At 44.7% G+C, this 21,564-nt stretch overlaps 1 protein-coding gene across 6 annotated transcripts in view; it reads left to right on the forward strand.

Moving 5' to 3' along the window:
- Mapkap1 (MAPK associated protein 1) overlaps nt 1-21,564 on the forward strand; it is a 226,092-nt gene that overhangs the window by 198,677 nt on the left and 5,851 nt on the right. For 5 of the 6 annotated variants that reach the window (XM_051185260.1, XM_051185257.1, XM_051185259.1 and 2 more), the window contains one exon: nt 112-249. The exons of the other annotated variant lie outside the window; for it this stretch is intronic. In XM_051185260.1, coding sequence (XP_051041217.1) covers nt 112-249 — 138 coding nt within the window. The remainder of the gene's footprint in view (nt 1-111; nt 250-21,564) is intronic. 6 annotated transcript variants of the gene reach the window in all.

The following is a 21,564-nucleotide window of genomic DNA, read 5'->3' on the forward strand; positions in this document are numbered from 1 at the left end:
AGCTCATGCTCAACCACTTTATGATTTATCCAGCAGGTCAGGTTATTACGCTGAAGTCACTGACACCTTCCTCATTTCATGGCTTCTTTTTGTGTCGCCTTGGCCTTACAGGTATCTCTGGAGACAAAGTAGAGATAGATCCTGTTACGAATCAGAAAGCCAGCACTAAGTTTTGGATTAAGCAGAAGCCCATCTCAATCGATTCTGACCTGCTCTGTGCCTGTGACCTTGCGGAGGAAAAGAGCCCCAGTGAGTAGTTCTTTATTTATGTCTCCTTTTCTCGCCCCTCCTCCCGGGGTGCTGGGTGCTGGGAGAATATATAGCCACCATGTCCTTTTTTCCTTGGGCCTGTTTAATTCATTACCAGAAATTTCTTTTAATCAAACCGGATCATATTACGGTACCTAGAGCCTGGTGTGAGCCCTCATCTTGCTCCACCTTGCTGTCAGCAGAGACCCTTGGGCCCTTGCTGTGGAGGGCGGGGTCACGGCAGGTTCCTGCTGGGAATTTGCATTCAGAAAAGCCCTTGATTCACTTTGTACTCCTGCCCCTCCCATTGGGGGAATTGGACCAGTCAGCCCTAGACCTGCTTTTCTTCTGTGCCATGCCAGTGAAAGGAGGATTTCTTGTTGCATCCAGAGACTAGACTTAAACACTCATCATGCTGGAAGTGTCAGCACACCCAGAATACTGGCAGCTACGTGACCTCTACCTCATAACTAAACCTCTGCCTGATCCTACAAAAGAGGCCACTATACCATCCAAGCACATACCGTTTGGGCATATTGTATTTTTGCAGTTAAGTAGTTGAGTGTAGTATTTAAATTAATCATTTAATCATGTTTAGGACTCCAGCACTAGTACAGGATAAAAAGGACACATAGTTGAGAGTGGAACCTCTCTGTGAAAGTAAACAGCCAGAACTTTATATGTATTCCCGATTGCCTAGGGAAGACTGGCAAACAGATTCTCAGGCTGCTACATCTCAACATTTCCTGTTACCCAGAGCTTACCCCAGTTGCTCTTGGCCTGGTAACTTAAGTGAGCATCTAATTTGAGATCCTGTGTTCCCGTGTCTGTGAATTTTAGAACAAATATTATAAGGAATTATATGCTTAGAAGGAACACTAGAGAAGGCACAGGCCAGGAAATGTTTCTAATGTGGCATGTTTCCAAAGTCATCATGACTAAAAGGCTCTCAGCAAGGCTCACAGACTGGGCACATGCCACATGCCCCACCCTCATGATCAGTGTTTAATTTCATTGTCAAACCCAACTATGAAAAGCTAGCTCAACCTCCAGCTTAAAGGGAAAGGAAAGCTTAGTGGGTAGAGAGGTATGAAGTCATTCTTGTCCTCACACTGCTGTCCACTGTCACCACAGTGAGGCTCTGACTGCAGGGTACTTGCCAAAAGAAACCCATGAGAAAAGTGCTTGCTGCTTTTGGAACCTGAAGGCTACTAGACCCCCTCTGCCATGAGTAAGCCTCTCCCTAATTCCACCCCAGCTTGGTAGCTTCCCCAAAACTGTTTGTCCTGACATCTTCCTCCCTAAGTAGTAAAAGTAGTGAGGACACTTTGAAGAGAGACATTCTATAACTTGTTTCATACAGACCTAACCTGGAGTGAGAAGTTATGGGAGGAATGAGGACCAGATTTGGGCTCCCTCTTGTTCACAGACACTTTCTGTGCCTAGAAGAGCTATAACCCAGGCACTGAAAAGGTGTAGATGTCACATGCCCAGCTAGCAGGGAAGGTAGGGAAGGTTCATAGTCGCTTACCTTCCATGGTCTCAAGAGATGAGTCAGTCATGAAGTAATTACTGCACATCTGTGTTCATGTTCCGCACCCTTAGCTTTAGGGTACAGAGCAAGTAGGCAGCCTTTTCACTGCTGATGTCTCTCCAGGGTCTCCTCCGCCCTTGCTGTGGCTGAAGAGAACAGCCAGTACTCTGTGGCAGTGCTTTTCAAACCATATTCTCTGCTCTCAAAGGTTACACAGGGACCTAAAGGGCATAAGTGGACTGTGGCTGGGAGGGTGGGGGGGGGGGGGGGGTAGTATTTGAGAACTGCAACTTCAGGACATTCACAGGTGAAACTTTATTTATTTATATATCGTGCTTTTAAAAACTACAAAGAAGAGGTAGTATCTCCTTCTGTGCATTCCTGTAATCCCTGCTCCAGTCAGAGAAAGAGCCAAAGAGGATTTCTGGGGCTTGGTGGCTTCCAGCCCAACAGAGAAAAAAGTGAGGATCATGTTCAGAGACTTTGCCTGCTTTAAAGTGATAGGCAGAGTAATATTGGATTTGATACTTTCCTCTGGCATCCATGCACACATGTACACAGACACACAGATACACACAGATATATATATATATACATATATATATATATATATATATATTTTTTTTTTTTTTTTTTTTTTTTTAAGAAAAAGACTTTAAAATTATAGGCTTGCAAAATAAAGATCTGACTCCTTGGCATAGCCTTTGCTGATGCTGAAATTCACTGATTGTTCAGGCCAGAATTTCCCATCTAAAACTCAGGCTGGGAGGTACAGTCACACAATATGTTGTGTGCATCTACTATTGTGACTATCTGGGACACACCTTTCACCCTGGCCCTACTGCTAACTTGGGGACATTTCTACCTTCCCTCATTCATTCCACTCATTTCCATTCATTGCCTCAGGAAGTTGTATAGACCTCTGGACAAACGCAGTGTGCTGCCTTGTCTCCTGTCCCCCCCTCTCCCCAACCCCCCAGTCGCAACCTGAGTACCCAGCCATCCTGTCTGTGGTGAACGGTGGTCAGCTACAAGCTGGACTAATGAACCAGGATTGAGGAATCAGAAGCTATTCCCTGTAATTCTTGTAAAGTGCCCAAACAAGGATATTAGTGAATGAAGCAAACTGACACTGTGTGCTTATGGTTTCCAGTGTCTTCACTAACTTAACTCAGCCCTCCTCCGGGTTAATCTGTGTAGGGTTGCTTTTCTCTCTTTCCTTCTTGCTTTTTTTCCCTAAAGGATTAATGGTAACCCTTTTTATCTTTTATGTCTGTTGAACCTTAGAAAAAAGTTATTTTAGCAGCACTAAAGAAATGAAAGTCACTATATTTCATAAGTTTAGCCTGTGATTTTTATCAGCATAGTGATGTATGTTTGTAGCTGAGTTTACATCAAAAATTATTCTTGGGGCTTCTTGAATGAATTATGGCAAAGAGAAAGAGTCTGAAAGTAGATAAGGTTTTTGATTTCTGCAATATATTCTCTTTTTCATGTTTTTATCTCTCATAACACAAGTGTCTTCTCAGAGACTGGAACGTGGGACCAACTGGAATAATTTAGTTGTGAAAATAGAGCAGACGTGTTATTAAGCAGCCTGCTTCACAAAAAGGCGTTAAGTGTGGGGAAGATAATGAAGCTATCCCTGTTCTTGCTTGAGACATGTTTGTCAGAATTTTGAACAGAAAAGAAGCGTTTTAAACCCTTGGAATACGGTCATTTTGCAGGGTTTATGGCAAAAGCTGCTGTCACACTATTATTCATCTGGTCGTCATAAGAAACACAGCTCAGGTTTAATTGATGCCACATCCCCAAAGTGTGTGAATAGCTGAGTTGGCAAAGGGGCTGAGCGTTTGCACAGGGAACTGAATTGCAGACTGTGGAAACAGAACAGCCGGACTCTCCAGCAGCAGCCCTGTGGGCTCCTGCACCTTGCTTTCCCTCTTAGGCCAGTGTTCAGAGAGAGTCATCACTCTCCCGCTTTGAGCATTTAAGGACCTGGAACTTAATGACTAAATAGTCACAAGCCTTAAAAACACCTGCATGGATAAATACAGACTCAGAAGAGTTCAGAATATCTGTGTGAGAGCCCTGAGAAATTAAGAATGAGCTCTCTCTTGATTTAGGGGAGGAAAAAGCCCTTCCTTTATTATTCAAATCAGTGGTTTCTCAGTATGGCTTGTCATTCCTTAGGGTTATTGTGCTATTTTGAAGTGTTCCAACAAATGTCTTTTTTTTTTTTTTTTTTAAGTGATTTTAATGTCTTTAGCAGATCCAGGCTAGACGTTGTCGGCTGTGGATGGTTGACTTCTTAAAAAGTGCTAGCTTCCGTGCTAATGCTGAACAAAACCAGGGACCTTTCTATGACATGGGAGGTTCCAAACTCCATCACGCTGAGTCTGATCTCCTCAAAAGAATCTTGTGCAGGTTCAGGGTCTTTAGGAAGCTGCCCATCATTAGGAAATCAGATTTAAACCTTAATAAAGTAGCTGTCATCTTTATAGCTGAAAATCGCTCTATATCTCAGTTAAGTAGCGATAATACTCAATCTTAAGGAAACAGCGGAATAGAGGTAACCTGATTACTTTTCTTACAATAGTATAATTTAAAGAAGATCTGATTCTGCCGATGCTGTGGTTATATTGGTGGGAGGTGTTCTGTTTTGCTTTGCTTTGCTTTGCTTTGCTTTGCTTTGCTTTGCTTTGCTTTGCTTTGCTTTGCTTTGCTTTTTTGTCCAAAACTGTTTGAACCAAAATTGGAACTCTCTGGGGTTAAGAGTTATGGCCACGACTCTAGTAAGTAGAACCCTGGGTACTAGAGACTAGATTCAGCTAATATCCAGGAGCTGAGCCAGCTGGGCTTACTGGTTACCTCTCATTTACATGAATCTTTCTTTTCATAAGTACTTGACAAGATCTGTAAAGTAGTGTATTTAATTTACTAATTAAATTAAAGTTACTGAATAATGATTTGTCCACATTGATTTAGCTTAAATGGAAAGGATTAGCTTTGTTGTGATCTTGAGCAGCCTTAATGGCCAAGCCAGTTAGACACAAAGGCCCCTTGTGTCTTGTGGGTCAGAGTACATAGGTAAGTCAGGCTGTGATTGAATTGCCTGAACCTCACCCTGCATCCAGCTCTCCTCTGCCTCCCATTCTATTGTTGCACTCGGCTTAAGAGAATGTTAACGCGGTAATAGGCACAGGGCCTTCCCCATTATACGCCTTGCTATCGAACGGTTCTGCATGACTAGTTAAAGAAGATGGCAAGAAGATTAATGAAAGCCAGGCTAATGCAGAAGGGGGTACTTTTGCACGACTTCTACCGAGGAGATATTAGAGCTGAACCAGAGCTTGGCTTTTTCTTTATCCTGTGACCTTTGAACCTGCCTCACTGTTGAGAGCTGCCAAAGAAGTCGACATTTTGATTGATGTTGGTACACGAGTCAGTCTTTCCCATTGAATTCCACATCTGCACGAAAATAGCTTTTCCAGCAGAATTCATACTGGCTAGAGGTGATAGCCAAATTGATGGTTGAAATGCTTTTATGTAGTTTTCATTTAAACCTGAAAGCATTTGATGGTTTATTCAGTATCCAGTTCTCACAGATTATATATGTTCACTTACATGCTCTTAATGGGTTTATCAACGTAAATAGAGAGAAAGACCGGTATTAGGAATGTTCAGAGGTTTGCAGACAGAGCTCCAAAGCAGACTTCCTGAGGAGCAACAGCAGTTATTGAGCAAAGTCATCACCATCCTTAAAACAGAAAATCCACCTGAGCATTTAGGGCCGCAGACTTTGTAGCAGGACAGCTGGCTCTGGAAGGTCCTCTGAAATTACACCTCTGTACCCACCAGAGCCATAGCTCAGAGGCATCTATAGACCCAGCACTGAGCTCTTGACCTTCTGAGACACTGGCATTCCATTTGAAAGGGATTGTCACGGGCTACCTGTAAGACATTCCTCCTCATGTGTCCCCACTGACTCATATGTGTCTGACTGTGTGGCGCCCTCTGCCCCTCTCCCAATAAAAGCAAGCAGGGAAGGTGGCAGAAGGATCAAGATTTATTTTACTAAAGTCACTTGGCACACCTCAGCCAGGCAGCAAGCCCTCTGACCACCCACTCTCTTTCCTCCCTGTTTGACAGGGCAGCTCTAGCAGAGACCACACATATCCATGCTTCTCCAACATGCCAGGCACCCTAGTTCAGCTGGAAAAGAAGCACACACGTGAGGTATTTGTCATTCTCCATGTGCCCCTGAGGTGTGTAGGGCAGAATGTAGGTGAGGTGGGTGGTGATGACCATGCTGCCATGTTTATGCCCTGTGACCTACAACCTACCTTCAGGCTCTGCTGACTCCCAGATCTGGCCTCATGCATTAGAGAGTCCAGCAGTGTTAGGCTTCTTTGTGTCTGACATGGACTCACTTCCCAAGTTCCATATCAAATACAGTCAGCACTGCCTGGTGGCAGAGCAGCAGGCTCTCTGAATTAAATGCCCCAGTTATTGGATTGCCCTGGAGTGTGGTCAGAAACAGAGTGCCTCTCCTCTTAACAGATATGCTCCCTAGCCCCATTAAGAGGGGTCTTCATCTAGCCTGTCAAAGGGAGTCTGCTGGGGTTTTTTAGTTTAATTACACTATCCAATTAAAACTCCTTGCTGCATTTGGATGCGCCTCTCCTTGGGCCTGAGTGGATATGACATTTACAAGGCTCGCCTTTCAAGCAGACAATAGTGTGATTGATGAGGTGCACGTTCAGTAAAGGAGGCAAGCGGCTACAAAGTGCTGCTGAGTGTGCTCAGATTTATCTATCATCTCCTTCCCAAACCAAGGGAGTCCGGGGACGTGGGTTTAAGCGACCAGGGGACTGCCTCAATTTCTCCAGGAGTATGAAAGGAGAAGACCAAATGTGGCTCAGGATACAGGTGGAGGAAAAACCTGGTACATGGGATTTCATATGGTCAGAGGCCATCTCCAGACCTTAGACTCTCTGATGGCTGTAATAACCTCTAATCTTAAGCTGTAACTGATCTTAAAAGAGCCATCGCCACGTTCTGGAGGCCAATGAGCATTGGCCAGCCCCTGAGAGCTCAGCTTCCCAAGGCGTCTCCCATCCCCTGCCCTGTGCTGTGGGCTGATACCTGACTGGTACACTTGTGCTCCCACCTCCATTGTCCAAAAGCTCCTGGCCCCACTGTAGTCACAGCTCCTGGCTTTGGAATCAGCCAGGAGCAATTGTGCGTCTTTAACAAAGGGACTTGGAAACATGGGTAACTTTGAAGGTTGTGGTAACAAGGATTTTAAAACAACCATAACCTGGGTGTGTAGTTAAGGAGGGCCACATGCTTGTCTCTGTACTGCCTGGCCTGTGGAGGATCAGCCCTGTTGTCCTAAGAACCAAGTTGATGGGTGAGAAAGACACCAACAGCTGTAGTGGGAGGGTTTGCAGGGCAGTGTGAATGTGTAAGACTGACTGCTGCTGAGGTACTCGGCTCCTACAGCCTTCACGTGCACTATTGCAGTAGGAAGAAAAGAATGCACTAGCATTAGCTGGGTATGCTGGTGTTTTAGAAGAGTGGGCACTTGGACCTGTGTCTAATTTTTCATTAAACAGTTGGCTTGGGTTTTATGGGCCCATCATAACAAATCCATTATCAAGGTAGAGTAGAAAGTTTGCATGCATTTGCATTTCCTAGACCTTTATTACCATTCTCAAACTCATCCCTCCTTGATCATTAATACAAGAAGGAACAGTGAGACAGGGAAGAGTGTAGACTGTTCTGTGAAAACGGATGAGGCTGGCAGAATCCGTTTCTGCTTCTGCCGAGCTCCTAGGTGATTTTACCTATTTTAGGTTTGGTGTTGGGGGTGGTGTTTTTGTGCTTCTTGTGCTTTGTCTTATTTTGTTGTGGTTTGTTCCCTTTTTTTTTTTTTTTTTTTTTTTTTTTTTGACATGACAGGATCTCACTGTGCAGCCTTGGCTGGCCTGGAGAGTTCTATATGTCTTGATCAGATTTGTTCTCTCTACTTGTTAAAGAATTAAAAAGCAGAAAGAATTTCCAGTGCAACAGGTAGCAAGCAGTAAGGACCTCCCAGACACAGCAGGCAGAGTCAGCCAATAATGAATGGCCTTTATTAGGAGTGAGGAGACACACACCATGCACACAGGGCCAGCAAGGCACACAGCAAGACTCTGCAAAGCTGAGAGTGAGCCTCTCCTTGAGGGTTACATTGTTTTAAGTCTTTGGAGGAGCTTCCTCCCCTAATTTAGAGTTGGTCAGTTTAAAGAAAGACGGGATGGCTGATTGGCCCACAACTGTGTGCAAATATGTCCTAATCATATCTAACCTTGTACTTTTGAGCCCTGCTGGCAGGAGAAAAAGCCTACTAGGCTTTTGTCTCAGTCAGGGGTGAGGAAGAAGCCTGCCATCTTAAAAATCAGCATCTTTATTACCTGTCATGTACTGCCACCACCACCCCATCTGCCTGCCTGCCAGGGAATTTGTCCAACTTCTCATGTAACCCGTGCTGACCTCACACTCACAGAAATCCCCCTGCCTCTGCCTCTGCTTCCAGAGCACTGGGATTAAAGGCATGTGCCACCACAGCCCACTATATTGTTTGTTGTGTTTTAATCTCACTTGCTCTGGGATCCAGGCTGGCCTAGAACTCACTGTGTAGCTCAGACTGGCCTTGAACTCAGGCAGTTTTCCTGCCTAGGCTTTCTGAGTACTGGGATTACAAGTCATGGACCATGCCCAATTTCCATATTGTATTTCCATAATACAAAATTGCATAAATACATTAATTCTATAATATGAGATGTTTAGATTTTAAGTTGTCCTTATAGAAATGGAAAAAGCAACTATACTTGCATTAAGAAGAAAAGGTGTCAGGTGGTAGTGGCACATGGATTTAATACCAGCACTCCGGATGCAAAAGCACACATATCTCTGTGAGTTCAAGGCCAGCCTGGTCTACAGAGTGAGTTCCAGGACAGCCAGGGCTACACAGAGAAGCCCTGTCTCAAAATAGAAAGAGAGTGGGGAGGTGGGGACGAAAGGAGAGAGGCAGGCAGGCAGGCTATGTTGCTTCTGAGGTTACCATATACAGTTTCCAAGATGAGCTAGCAAATTAGCCCTTTTATCATAAATGACTAGAAAACTGGACAGGCTATTTTAAAGTCCTGTCTCAGACATTAGGAAATACCAGCATAGGCCCATGAGCCCTGAAAGAAGGGGTGAGTGCAGTGAGACTTCCCAGGGAAGAGTGTCACACTATGGGCTGAGACCAAGAGCTCCAGGGCCTAGTACTTGCAGAAAGGTGGAAGGGTGCCACCTTGGGGCAGAGCTGTTTCTGTCTGGGCTGTCACTGCCAGTACATGTGGTGGCATGTCCAGGGCATTCAGTGATGACTCTGGAAAGGCCAGGACTTGGGAATAGACTCCATTTGCTCTAGAGAGACCACTCTGCTCTCCCAAATAAAGCTTGAAAAGGAGTCTTGAGTTTGGGAACAGTTCAGTGATAGAGCACTTTCCTACTGTGTTGGTTTGCACAAGAATGGCCCTCCTATGTGCATATATTTGAATACCATTGCCATCGGGGAGTGCAGCACCAATTCTAATAATAATAAAAACTCAGAGTTAGATATTGGAATTAAAGCTGAAGATCAGGAAAGCAAAGCAGCCAGCCACTAGAGAGTTCTCACCTCTACCAGTGCTCAGACTGAAACAGTGGTCCTGTCCTACACTACATCTCCAGACTGCTTAGACTGCACTGAGCTCCTGTCTCCTCCTGCTTTATATTCCTCTCTCTGCCCAGCCATATGCCTTTCTGCCTCTACCACTTTAATGTTGGGATTAAAGGTATGTTATTCCAAGTACTGGGCTCACATTTGTGTGAGCTCTGTTTCTTTTTTAGACAGATTCAATCTCATGTACCTCATGGTGGCCTTGAACTCACAAAGATCTGTCTGCCTCTTTCACCACCACCACTACCACCACCCCCCACCCCCAGTACTGGGATTAAAGGTGTACACTGCCTGGCTTCTATGGCTAACTAGTGTGGCTGCTGGGATTAAAGTGACCACCACTGCCTGGCCTCTGTGGCTAGCTAGCTTTGCACTCTGATCTTCAGGGAAACTTTATTTGTTAGATCATAAAATATCACCACAGGAGAGTAGCACTATTTGAGAAGGATTCAGAGGTATTGCCCTGTTGGAGGAAGTGTGTATCAGATGTTCAAGCCACGCCCAGTTCTCCCTCCTGCTGCTGCCTGCAGATCAGGATATAGAACTCTCAGGTACTTTTTCAGCATCATGCCTGTATGTGTACCACCATGCATCCTGCCATGATGATTGTGAACTAAGGTCTGAAACTGTAAGCCAGCCACAGTCAGATGCTTCCTTTGATAATAGTGAGGAAGAGCCCATTAGGGCTTGAGCCTCACCTCAATGGAAGTTCGAAGGAAAGGAGCCTTGAAGGGACCAAACTGACTTACAAGTAAGCTAGTCACCTACACAAAGACTAGCAATCTCCCAAGGCAGCATGGTGTGGATACCCTCTGTGGAATTTTATTCACAGGATCCAGAATTCATTTAGAAGTTCAGACATACAGAGCTGGGCATGGTGATGTAACCCCAGCACTCAGGAGGCTGAGGCAGAAGTTTACCAAGTTTGGAGCCAGTTCTGTCTCAAAAGACAAGCATTGTGAATTTGAGGTTAGTCTGGTCTACAAAGCAAGTTGCAGGACATCCCTATCTCAAATACACACACACACACACACACACACACACACACACACACACACACACACACACACACGAATGAGCTGGAAATGGAAGGTGTTGGTGAATTAACAGATGGGTATGTTTCAAAACAGCTATTAAAAATATGTTAAAGGCTGGAGAGAATGCTCAGCAATTAAGAGCTTGTACTGCTCTTGCAAAGGATCTGAGTTCACTTCTTAGCACCCATGTCAGGAAGTGAATAACCTCTTGGAACTCCATCCCAGGGGATATGACGCCTCTGACCTCCACAGACACCTGCACTCATGTGCAGCATACCCAAAACAAAGATACCCACACCACACACCCATAATTAAGAATAAGGTGAATATATTTTTAATTGTTTAAAAAGATTTAATGTGCATCATGTGTGTGTTTGGGCCTTGAAGACATCAGATCTCCTGGAACTGAAGTTACAGATGGCTTTGAATCACAATGTGGGTGCTGTGGATTGAATACAGGTCTGATACAAGAGCAGCAAGTGCTCTCAACAGCTAAGCCATTTCTCCAGACATTCAAAAACTTAAAATGAAAAAATAATCTCAAAGGAGAAGAAATGTAAGGAAAAGAACCAATCGAAAATTCTAGAGCTGAGAAATAATTCTGCAATCAAAACATTCACTAATGGAAGAAATGAATTAACATGTGGGTTATCTGTTACCACATAACAAATTAAATCTTAGTGACTTTAAGCAACATTTATATTTATTAACTTTATAGGTTGGCAGGCAGAGGAATTCAGCATGGCTTGGCTTGGTCCTCTAGCTTAGGGACTCTTTAAGGTGTCAGCCAGTGTGGTATTGTGTGCCTATAATCCCAGCACTCAGGAAGTCAAGTTGGAAGCCAGCCTGGGCTACATGGTAAGATTCTGTCCAAAACACAGGGGAAGGGGGAGAAGGAGAAGGCAGGAAAAAATGTCATAGAATCTGCTTCCAAGTTCACTGAGTGGTCTCTGGCAGAATTCAGTTCTTGGGAAATGCTTTCAGATCTGTATCACATGGCCATTGCAATAAAGAACCTCACTAGATGACAGTGGGCTCCATCAAAGAGAATGTTAGCCAGGAGCCCTAGTCTTTTATGTCCTAACTGAGAATGACATCCCTACAGTATGTCTCTATTATTGGTTATTAGAAACAAGCCATGAGGCCATCCCATAAACAGCAAGGGGTTACATAAAGCCATGAGAATCAGGAGATGGCATCATCGGGCCTACTCAGAGTCTGCCTACCAAAGTGAGTGAGCTATAAGACAGCAATAGTAATGACTCAGACTGAAACCAGTGGTGAGAGTAGAGGCTGGCTGCTCCATCACACTCTCTGACAGCTCTGTGGCTGCAGTCTCAGGGAACACAAAGCTACTCAGAGTCTAAGATCTCAACCCACCAGTCTGGGAAGCCAGCAGTGGCTAACCAAGGTAAGTATGAAGAAAACAGCATCAAGTCACATCATAATCAAATTGCTGAGCCCCAGTGATAAAGAGAAAAACCTGAACAGGAGCCGAAGAAAGCAGCTGTGCACATCGCAGAGCCATGATAGGAGTGATGGCCGCCTTCCTGTCAGAAGCAATGCTGGCCAGAAGACAATCAAGGGGCAGCTCTAACACTCTCAAGTAATACCTACCCAGAGTCTAGATTTTCCAAGTGGTCCTTAGACAATGGTGGTAAAATAAAGACATTCCAGACAGTCAGAAAGTGAAAGAGTTTGTCACCACCAAACCACAGCAGAGAAGTGTTGAAAAGTCCAGGTAGAACCCAGCTCTCCACAGAGAAGCCCCCAAGCTGCTACCATGGTTGGCACCTGAATAGAATGAATCAATGGAGGGAAGAGAGCAAGGCCCTGTCCACCACCTCACTCCAGCAGCCTGAGATAAGCACAGTTCTTAGGGTGATGGTTTGAGTTAATGATGGGGAACACTAAATGGTAGTTCAGTAAATTATCTCTCCGTCTTTTCTTGCTATATTCCCTCAAAAGTCAGCCAAACGTATTCCATTATTATATGTTGAATTTTGTACAAAAAAGGATGGAGCATATTTTGTGTTCTGGTATATCTATATTTTTAATTTTGCCACAAAGCTTGGAATGTCTGCTTTCTGGCTCCTTATAGAAAAGCTTGTCTCAAAAGATGGAAGTAAAAAGACAGAGGGACCCTTTTCTCCATCAGGAAGTGCTCCGAGCTTCTCGTGTGTCACCTGACTTGCAGCAGCTCTCTGGGACGCATCTGCACTCATGATAGATAGAGCCCTAGGTTCAACTTGTGATAACAAACTAGCAGACAAATGTACCATTCTGGAAGGGAGTGCCAGCAAACGTTATGTCCTCCCTTTGTCACTGAGGTGTCTGTGCCTTCCTCTGGAAGTCTAGCCCCAGCCCAGTCTAGAGCAGTGGTTCTCAACTTGTGGGTCTCGACCCCTTTGGCAATCTTCTAATCTCCAGAAATATCTACCACAATTTGTAACAGTAGCAAAATTACAGTTATGAAGTAGTAGCAAAAAGAACTTTATGGTTGGGGGTCACGACAACATGAGGAACTGTATTAAGGGTCCCAGCGTTAGAAAGGTTGAGAACCACTGGGCTAGAGAGTTGTTTTGTAACAAATTTCAATTATGTTTGGTTTTCTGGATTTTCCTCTGGAGCTTTTTAAGTACAGGAAGTTAGAATGGAGGAAAGTAACCAGTTAAATAGTAAAGGTGTGGGGATGGGGTAGCTGCCAAGAGTAGATTACAGAATAAAATCATTTGTGTAGGCTGGGGAAGCCCAACGTGGTGGCTCAAGTCCCAGTGCCTGTACTGGGATGGTAGAGACAGGGGAATAGGAGTTCAGTGCCACCTTTGACCACATAGTGAATAGGAGGCTAGGCTGAACTACATGAGACCCTGTCTCAAAAATCCAAGGGAGGGGTGGGGTCTAAGGAGAGATGATAAGCACAGACATATGGAACAGTTGCGTGCCAAAGCATAGAGCCTTGTATAGTGTAGAGGAAATCTTGATATTCAGTACTTGTACACATGAACATGATGAAAACAGTCATTTCTGGGCTGGGGGAATGGCTCAGTGTGTAAGAATATTTGTTGTGCAGCCAAAATAACCTTAAGTTCAAATCCCTGTGCACCTGTACCAGCACTGTAGGAGGCAGAGCCAGGAGGATCTGTGGAGCTTGCTAGCAACCAGCCTTGCTCCAGATTCAGTGAGAGACCCTGTTTCAAGGGAATAGGCAGAAAATGAACAAGCAGGAGTTGGGAGCCATTCATAATGTGGGTTTTTCTGTGTTTCTGCAGCTGCTCCCAAATAACCACAGAGAGAGGCTTAATACTAAGTATAAATGCTTAGCTGATAGCTTAGGCTTAGGCTTGTTACTAACTAACTCTTACAATTTATATTAATCCATATTTCATACCTGAGTTTTGCCACGTGGCTCACGGCTTGTTACCTCATTTTGTAAACATCCTGCTTCCTCTGTATCTCTAGAGACTCCTCTGACTCTACCCTCCTTCCCAGCATTCTCTCTGCCCCAAAAATCCTTCGTAGCCATTGGCCAATCAGCTTTTTATTAACAATGAGAGCAAACATATTTACAGTGTACAAAGATTGTTCCTCAGAATTTCCCCCTTTTGTCTAATTAAAAAGGAATACTTTGACTTTAACATAGTAAAATTCTATGTAACAAAAGCAGTTGAGGACACCTGGTACCCTCTGGCCTACACATCAAGCATAGACAGGTGTGCATGTGTGTGTGTACACACGGACACGCTTTTAGGTAGTTTCCTTTCCTCTTACTAGAGGAAAGGTACATAATATGGGATTTTAATGCTTAAAATAGAAAGGAGTATTTTGCACAATAGTTACCAAATTCCATATCAGAGAGGTTTGTTGTTGGCATTTAACCTCCCACAGAGCCTGTATGAACTCTGACTTGCCCTCAAAGAAGGAAATTCCTAGAGACTGAATGTATTCCATGCTTCTATGTCTCTAGAAGCTTAAAAAAAAAAAAAAAAATCAAGCAATGCTCGGTTGTTGAAGTGTCCTATAGTATTTGCTGAAAGAGTATAGATACCAGGAGAACAAAGACCTAGTAAACTTTGTTTATTTTTTATATTGTTTCTTCTTGTGTTACCATGGATTAAAACCCAGAGCCTTGTGCTCTCTAGGCAAGTGCTCCACCTATGAGCTACATACCCCATCCGTGACTCTTAGTTCATTTCCTGAAGTCCATGGAGACAGCCCCTGCACCTGGAAGTGGAGCACTTGCCCCAAAGAAAAAGTCCAACTGTTTTGAGTTGCTAGCTGAACTAGCAACTCAAACACCATTTCTGCTTGAAAACAACTTACAAAGTGATTCACAAAACTTGAGCTTTTGGCTGCCATTTTCTTAAAAGCCAAGTGAACCTGCTAGTTCAGGTAGGAAGAATTGGCCACACTATATCCTAGTCATCAGAACCAGACTGACTCAGATCTTCAAAGCATAGCCTTTGAAAACTTGGATCTATCTCTGAGAACTTGGCTTCTCGTTGCTTCCAGATTTTTCTAATGCAGTCAGTGCTAAAACATGACTTGTGTAGTACTACATAAGGATGTGCTTCAGCATTGGAACTATTTTCCAAACTGCTGTGTGATGCTACAAACCCAGGCAAGTGAACGTGCACACAGAGGACTCTATGTCATCATACCCCAGGGGAACGTGAACACCCATTCTTTCTGATGCATTGTACACAGCAGCCAGGAATCCCATTGCAGAGGAACCCATATGGAAATGTGATTCTCTATAGCTATAAAGAATGGAATTATGACATTCATAGGAAAAGGGATGGAAATAGTAATTATTAGGTTAAGCAAAATAAGCCAAATTCAGACAGACAAACATTCCATGTGTTTTCTCTCATATGTAAATTCTAGGTTTATTTTCTATATGTGTATATGTATATATATATATATATACGTGTGTGTGTGTGTGTGTGTGTGTGTGTGTGTGTGTGTGTAAGGATGTGGCTGTAGATCATGAAACTAGAAAGGAAGCCTTGAGAGGTGATAACCTCTTAAAGGAGGAGTAGATGAAAAATAAGAATGTGTTGATACAACATACAGACAGAAAGAGGATTATGGGGGAGCGAAGATTAGTAGGAGCAGGTGAGCAGTGAGGGCATGGGAGAGTCAACAAAAGCAAAGTGTATATGCAAATCCCACAATGAAATCTATCACTTTTTAGCCAGTTTTAAACACATCATCTTCAAATGCTTGTAGCTGAGGATGGCAACCATAGAACAGAGTACAGGCAACAAGGGAGGGGACACGGATCCAAACCTCCTCCTCCTGCTGCTGGTGCTGCTGCTGCTGCTGCTGTTGGAATGGATGAATTTGAGCCATAGCCTTGCTCTGTAGCCCAGGGTGGCCTCGAACTCCACACAGTCCTCCTGCCTTGCCTCTTGAAGTGTGTCAAAAGGACAGTGCTGCAGGTAGATAGTTGGCCCTGGAGAAGACATGATCAGGGAGGACATAGTTGGGGCCTGGGTGAGGATGTGACTACAAGCCAAGGAGGGCTGGACATGTGAGCATTGACTGGAGATGAGTCCTAGGTTTGGTGTACAGTGACATCTCGTGCTGTACCAGAAGGGCTTTCACTTGAAGGAAGGATGGAACATCTGTGTATTATTTTGTCTTTTCTTCCTAAGGTCATAATTTATTATCCAGATTAAATATTGCATGATGAGCTGACTTTTACTTCTCTAGGCAAGAGGACTTAACAGATGGGCTCAGACACCTCAGAGTGTTGCCCAGCTGTTTGTATTTGGACCCTAACCTGAAATATAAAGACCATCAAAGCCATGCCTCCAAATGTGGCCAGTACTCAGTTAATTCTACTGTTAGAGTGGAAAAGTTAATATTTCTTTTTAAATATGGGTGAAACTGGAAATGGGCATCAATGTCTGGACCTGCAGTTTCTGACTGGTCATAAGTTGAGTCTGCCAATATCACAACTTCCATGGCCAGTGCTCTTCAATATGCATAGCTGCCCCTCTTCCCAGCTAGAAATGACCTCCCGAATGTGTCCAGCAGACTACAGTGACTCGGCTCTCTGCCTTTAAAGGAGATGCAGGTGGTGTGAAGACAGCTGCTCAACCCCTGATACGTCTCACATAAATAATAAAAACCCAGAGGCTAATATTGGGGTTCAAGCTTCAAGCTGAAGATCAGAGAAGCAAAACAACCCAGCTCTTACCTCTACCTCAGATCAAAAATGGGTAATCCTGTCTCCAGAAATCATCAGACTGCAATCTCTGAGCTCCTGTCTCCTGCCCTATATTCCTCTTTCCACCCAGCCATATCACTCCTGTCTCCACCTCCCTACTGCTGGGATTAAAGGCGTGTGATCCCAAGTGCTGAGATCACCTTTGTGTGAGCTCTGTTTCTATTTTAGACTGGATCAATTTTGTGTAGCTCAGTGTGGCCTTGAACTAACAGAGATTCGTTTGCCTGGGATTAAAGGTGGGTAACACCACTGCCTGCCTCTACGGCTGTCGTTAGCTTTGCATTTTGATCTCCAGTGGCTTTATTAAATTATAAATAATATATTCACCACAGATACCTCGAGAAGGGTCTAAGCCAGACACCCCTGCTCCATCATCAAAGTGTGAGTAAGAGTTCTTACGGGATCCATCCAAAGCTAAGTAGGTCAGATGCAGCCCATGTGTCAAAGGGCAGGCATCATTATGCTCTGGCTCCCCTCTCGTTGTAGTGTGCTCAGCTGGCAGCTCAATCTGAGACCAGAGAACTACCAGGGCTACAGAAAGGTAAAGCAGAAACCAAGTATTTGGTACACACTTTAATCTCAGCACTCACGACATTGAGGCAGGAGGATCAGGAAGGAGTTCATGGCTAGCTTCCACTACGTAACAAGTTTAAGGCTAGCCTAGGCTGCATGAAACCCAATCGAAAACCAAAATAAATAGAGGCAGTGCTGTGGCAGAATCCCCTGAGAAGTCCAGTGAGGTTTCCCATGCCTTCTAGACAAGAAGGATTAGAGAAGCTCTGCCGAGTGCTTCTGTCTATCCTGCCATAAGGAGACAGGATCCAACAGCCGCCTTCATGGCTCTGTTCTTTCCTGAGTAGACAAGATGACAGTGGAGCCAGAGTGAGGCATAGTTCTTAACTCTCATTGGGGTGACATGCAGCCATTGAAAGAGAGGTAATGGAGACTGGGCTATAACAAAGTGTTAAGAAGAAAAGAGAAAAAAAAATAGCTGGACAGTGGTGGCACACACCTATCTGTGATCCCAGCACTCAGGAGACAGAGGCAGGTGAATCTCTGTGAGTCTGAGTCCAGCCTAGTCTACACAGTGAGGTCCAGGACATAGGGAAACCCCATCTCAAACAAAACAAAAACTCAAAGTTCAGTAAGTCATGTGAGACATGAAGATGACTAGAAAAGCCCCATGCGTGTTTCTGTGCTGCATTGCTGAGGTTAAGGGGTAAAATGTGAAGCTTTTTCTTGTGTCTTCTAAATTTTGATAAATTTTAGTGTTTTTATAATTTTTGTAATTGAAAAGAAATGAAAGAGATTCCAGCTCATTTTGGTGTTCTTGGCAAGTGTGGCACCAGGAGTTTTAGACAGGGGTGGCTGTAGGTTGATACCAGGTATCACCCTGTTGGTCTGACAAGTATGTTGACAAAGACCCTTCCCACTCCAGGAACACTTCCCTTCACAGCAGGGTCTAAGTAGCTGTCCCATCCCAAGATAGTAGCCTTGTTTTAGTGAAAATAGAATACAGAAGACAGATTATAGCAGAAAGGCTCAGCATCTCTACTTCTGATATCTGTGTTGTAATTACCCTCTTACTGCTATATTCCATCTTCTCGGATTTACTTTTAAAATATGTGAATGTAGAGACATTTACATATGCAGATTTTCATTTCAATATTCAGAAGCAAATGTATAATCTCAGTGGCTCCTCTGAGCATGTGACCACTGCCTAGATGCCACATTATGCTGCATTTTATTCCTATGGTCTGTAAAAGTAAGTGGGCTCAGAAAAAGCTCAATTAAAAACAAAACCTTCAAAACAATGTGCATGTTAACCCCAGATCAGATGGCTTTTTGAGTCGGAAGAGTCACTCTCTCATGAACCATGTCTCTGATGATGTGCTGAGACCACGGGTGGCTGGGACTGCAACCCACGTCTAACTTTGGTCTCAGGGTCTGATTCAGAGGCGTCTCAGGTCTCTGTCCTGTTTCATTTCCAAGTGGAGTTTAATGCCTCAAACTAACCTGACCACTAGCTTTCTGTGAAAACTTTTTCCTCAGCTGGCATTTTTTACAGAGACAGAGTGTAGCTGTGACTTACACCTTTCTATGAAAACCGGTGGTTTTCTTTGAATTTTCAAGGGTGACCTGCCTCCCTAGTCCCTAAGACTCATTCATGCCTTATGGGTTGCCACTCTCATTTGGTGCCATTTCCTCCCTTGCTCAAGGTAGGCCTTGAGTTGCTATGGCAACAAAGGATGCAAGTGCAGACTTCTCAGTCCCAGCCCCTGATACCAGTGATTCCTTCCCAGGTAGCAAAAACCACTTGTGTTTTATTGACAGATTCATGTCAATTAATGTGTCACACTTAGGATATACAGGTTTGGAACTAGATGATGACACTGTCAAGTTTGAATTCTGTTTATTCTGCTGTCCAGACCTGCCCACCTTTACCTTCTCTTAAGTCAGCATCCATTCTGCTCTCTCCAGCCCAGCGACACATGTACAGCCACCTGGCCACTATGGCATCTGCTCTCTCTACTTCAGAACACTGGGGGCCCTAGGGAACCCCAAACACTGTTTACCTATATGTGCCACTGCCCTGTTTCAGACCCATTAGTGGCCCCATCAGCTGCTTCATCCAGATCTTGCCAGTCCCTCTTGTCTGCCCACCAGAAACTTGGTCTGCTCTGGCTCCCTTCAGAGCCAGTTTGCCAGCACTGTGTACCTTCCTCCCCAGCATCCTTTGTCCTCCATAAAAACGGCCCTCACCTCTGTGGCTCCATGGCAGTGCTCTGTGTTAAGACCCTCTAACATATGTCAGTCACACTTGATCCCTGCTCATTTCCCTGTCCCTTGCCCTTACCAGTCCTCTGGCAGAATCTGAGACAGCAGAGTCTGGAGACTGGAATAAGGGACCTCTGGGCCAAACCTCTAGGGAGCAAGTCACCCCTTGTCCTATAGTCCAGCACAGGCAAAAATATGACTACTGTCCTTGGCCTGTGCTTGTACCCAACGCTCTGGCTCATGTCTGCTTTCTGTGGCTACCCACCAGCCCTAACTCATATGCAGATAGTTAGCTCGAGTCTGGAGTTGCTCAAGAGCACACAGCACTGTGCCAGGGCCCTCTCTGTTCCCCTCAGTAGGGTGACTGCTTTCACTGTCAGGGACAAGCACCCAGGAGAGTGGGCCCTTCATCATTCCCACCTGCCCTTCTCCCTTAGCTGGGCACTGGAGCCACAACTGGGGACAGGCAAAGGAAGCATACTCTTAAGAACATCAAAAGGCCGTGTTGGGGTACAGGGGTTGGCTCCTCTGCCAGTTGAGACCTGGCTAACAATGACTTGTTTTTACACCCAATTCCTGTGCAGATGGGCCCCTCTGTGAGCCCACAGTTGACAAGCCCTGTGGTGCTGCAGTCCCCGGTGTCAAGGCTTCTCTCCCAGACTCTCGGGCTGTATACTCTGCACACCACATGTGCTATATAGATTTGGCTCTACTGAGACTACCGGGTGTTTTTAATGATGCCTCAGGTCCTCAAGCATACCACCTGCATCTTGAGGGTTTGTCAGTGACAGGTGGAAGCAGGTGGTATAGACGGTGCATGAGATCACTTATCAGAGTGGTTAGTGAACCCCGAAGCTCCAGGTCTGCAGGCCTCCCTAAGACCTTCTGCTCCTTAGCCCCAGGCCATGATGTCTGTGTCATGGCCAGGTGTCCACAGTAAAGCCTCCTGAGGGAATGTCTCTGTTTGTCCTTCATAGCCCTGTGTCCTTCATAGATAACTCTGCTTGGTCATAGCATGGCCAGCAAATGTCTCTGCATTGTTGTTCCACAAGATGATGTCACCAAGACCTCAGCATTGAAAGAGGGAAAGAAAATTGAGAAAAACAAGTCGCTTATATGTTAATGGAATGATTAGTTTCCAGTTAAGAATTCTAACATTATAGAGCTACAATTTCAAATCAAGCTTAATTTGTCAAGTAACTGAAAGTGAGGGCTTTTTTTTTTATTAGAAATTATTAGCTTTTTTTTTTCAATATAGGATTTATAGTCTCAATTAGTATCTTGTAATGATGTTTCCAGGATAAAATACCAGCAGCTCAACTTTTCTGGCCACAAATGTACAACATATATCAGTTTATTTTTGGAGATCTGAAAAATTAGCTACTGTAAATAAGGTCCCCAGTAGACTTCTCCGGGAAGGAGAGGAACTTACAGTAATGCGGGTGACATATTATTAATTAATAACATGACCAGCCACTGCTTCAATTAAAAGGACGATGGATGAGGAGGCCTAGTAGGTGTGTGTGGCCTGGTAAAGCTGAGAAGAAGAACCTTGGGGCTGTGGGGTTTGGGGACGAAAGCCTCTGTGTCATGTGCCCAGAGCTCTTGGTCTAGTGGGTCCCATGAGCAGGACCGTGCATGTCCTTTGGTTGCCATTATTAGAGAACAGCTTCAAGACAACTGAAGAAGGAAGAGCTTCCTGGAAGGGCCCTGGACCTTCCGTGTGTAGATCAACTGGGGAGTCTCCCCTAGGACTGAGGCCGGGAACCCCAAAGAGCCTTCTCTTAGCCTGCCCTTCTGAAGGTCACACTTACTGGCATCTCTGGCTCCATTTAGAATTGGGGATCTGTCTGGCACGTGTGTGCCATCAAGTTCAGACAGGATTATAGACACTGCTGCAGGCAGGCAAAACAAGAAAAGGATCTGACAGCCACACACAGGGGGCCGGGCACAGAAAGGCATCCAGAAGGCA

Source organism: Phodopus roborovskii, unplaced genomic scaffold (genome assembly GCF_943737965.1).
Source record: "Phodopus roborovskii unplaced genomic scaffold, PHOROB, whole genome shotgun sequence".
Lineage (NCBI taxonomy): Eukaryota > Metazoa > Chordata > Mammalia > Rodentia > Cricetidae > Phodopus > Phodopus roborovskii.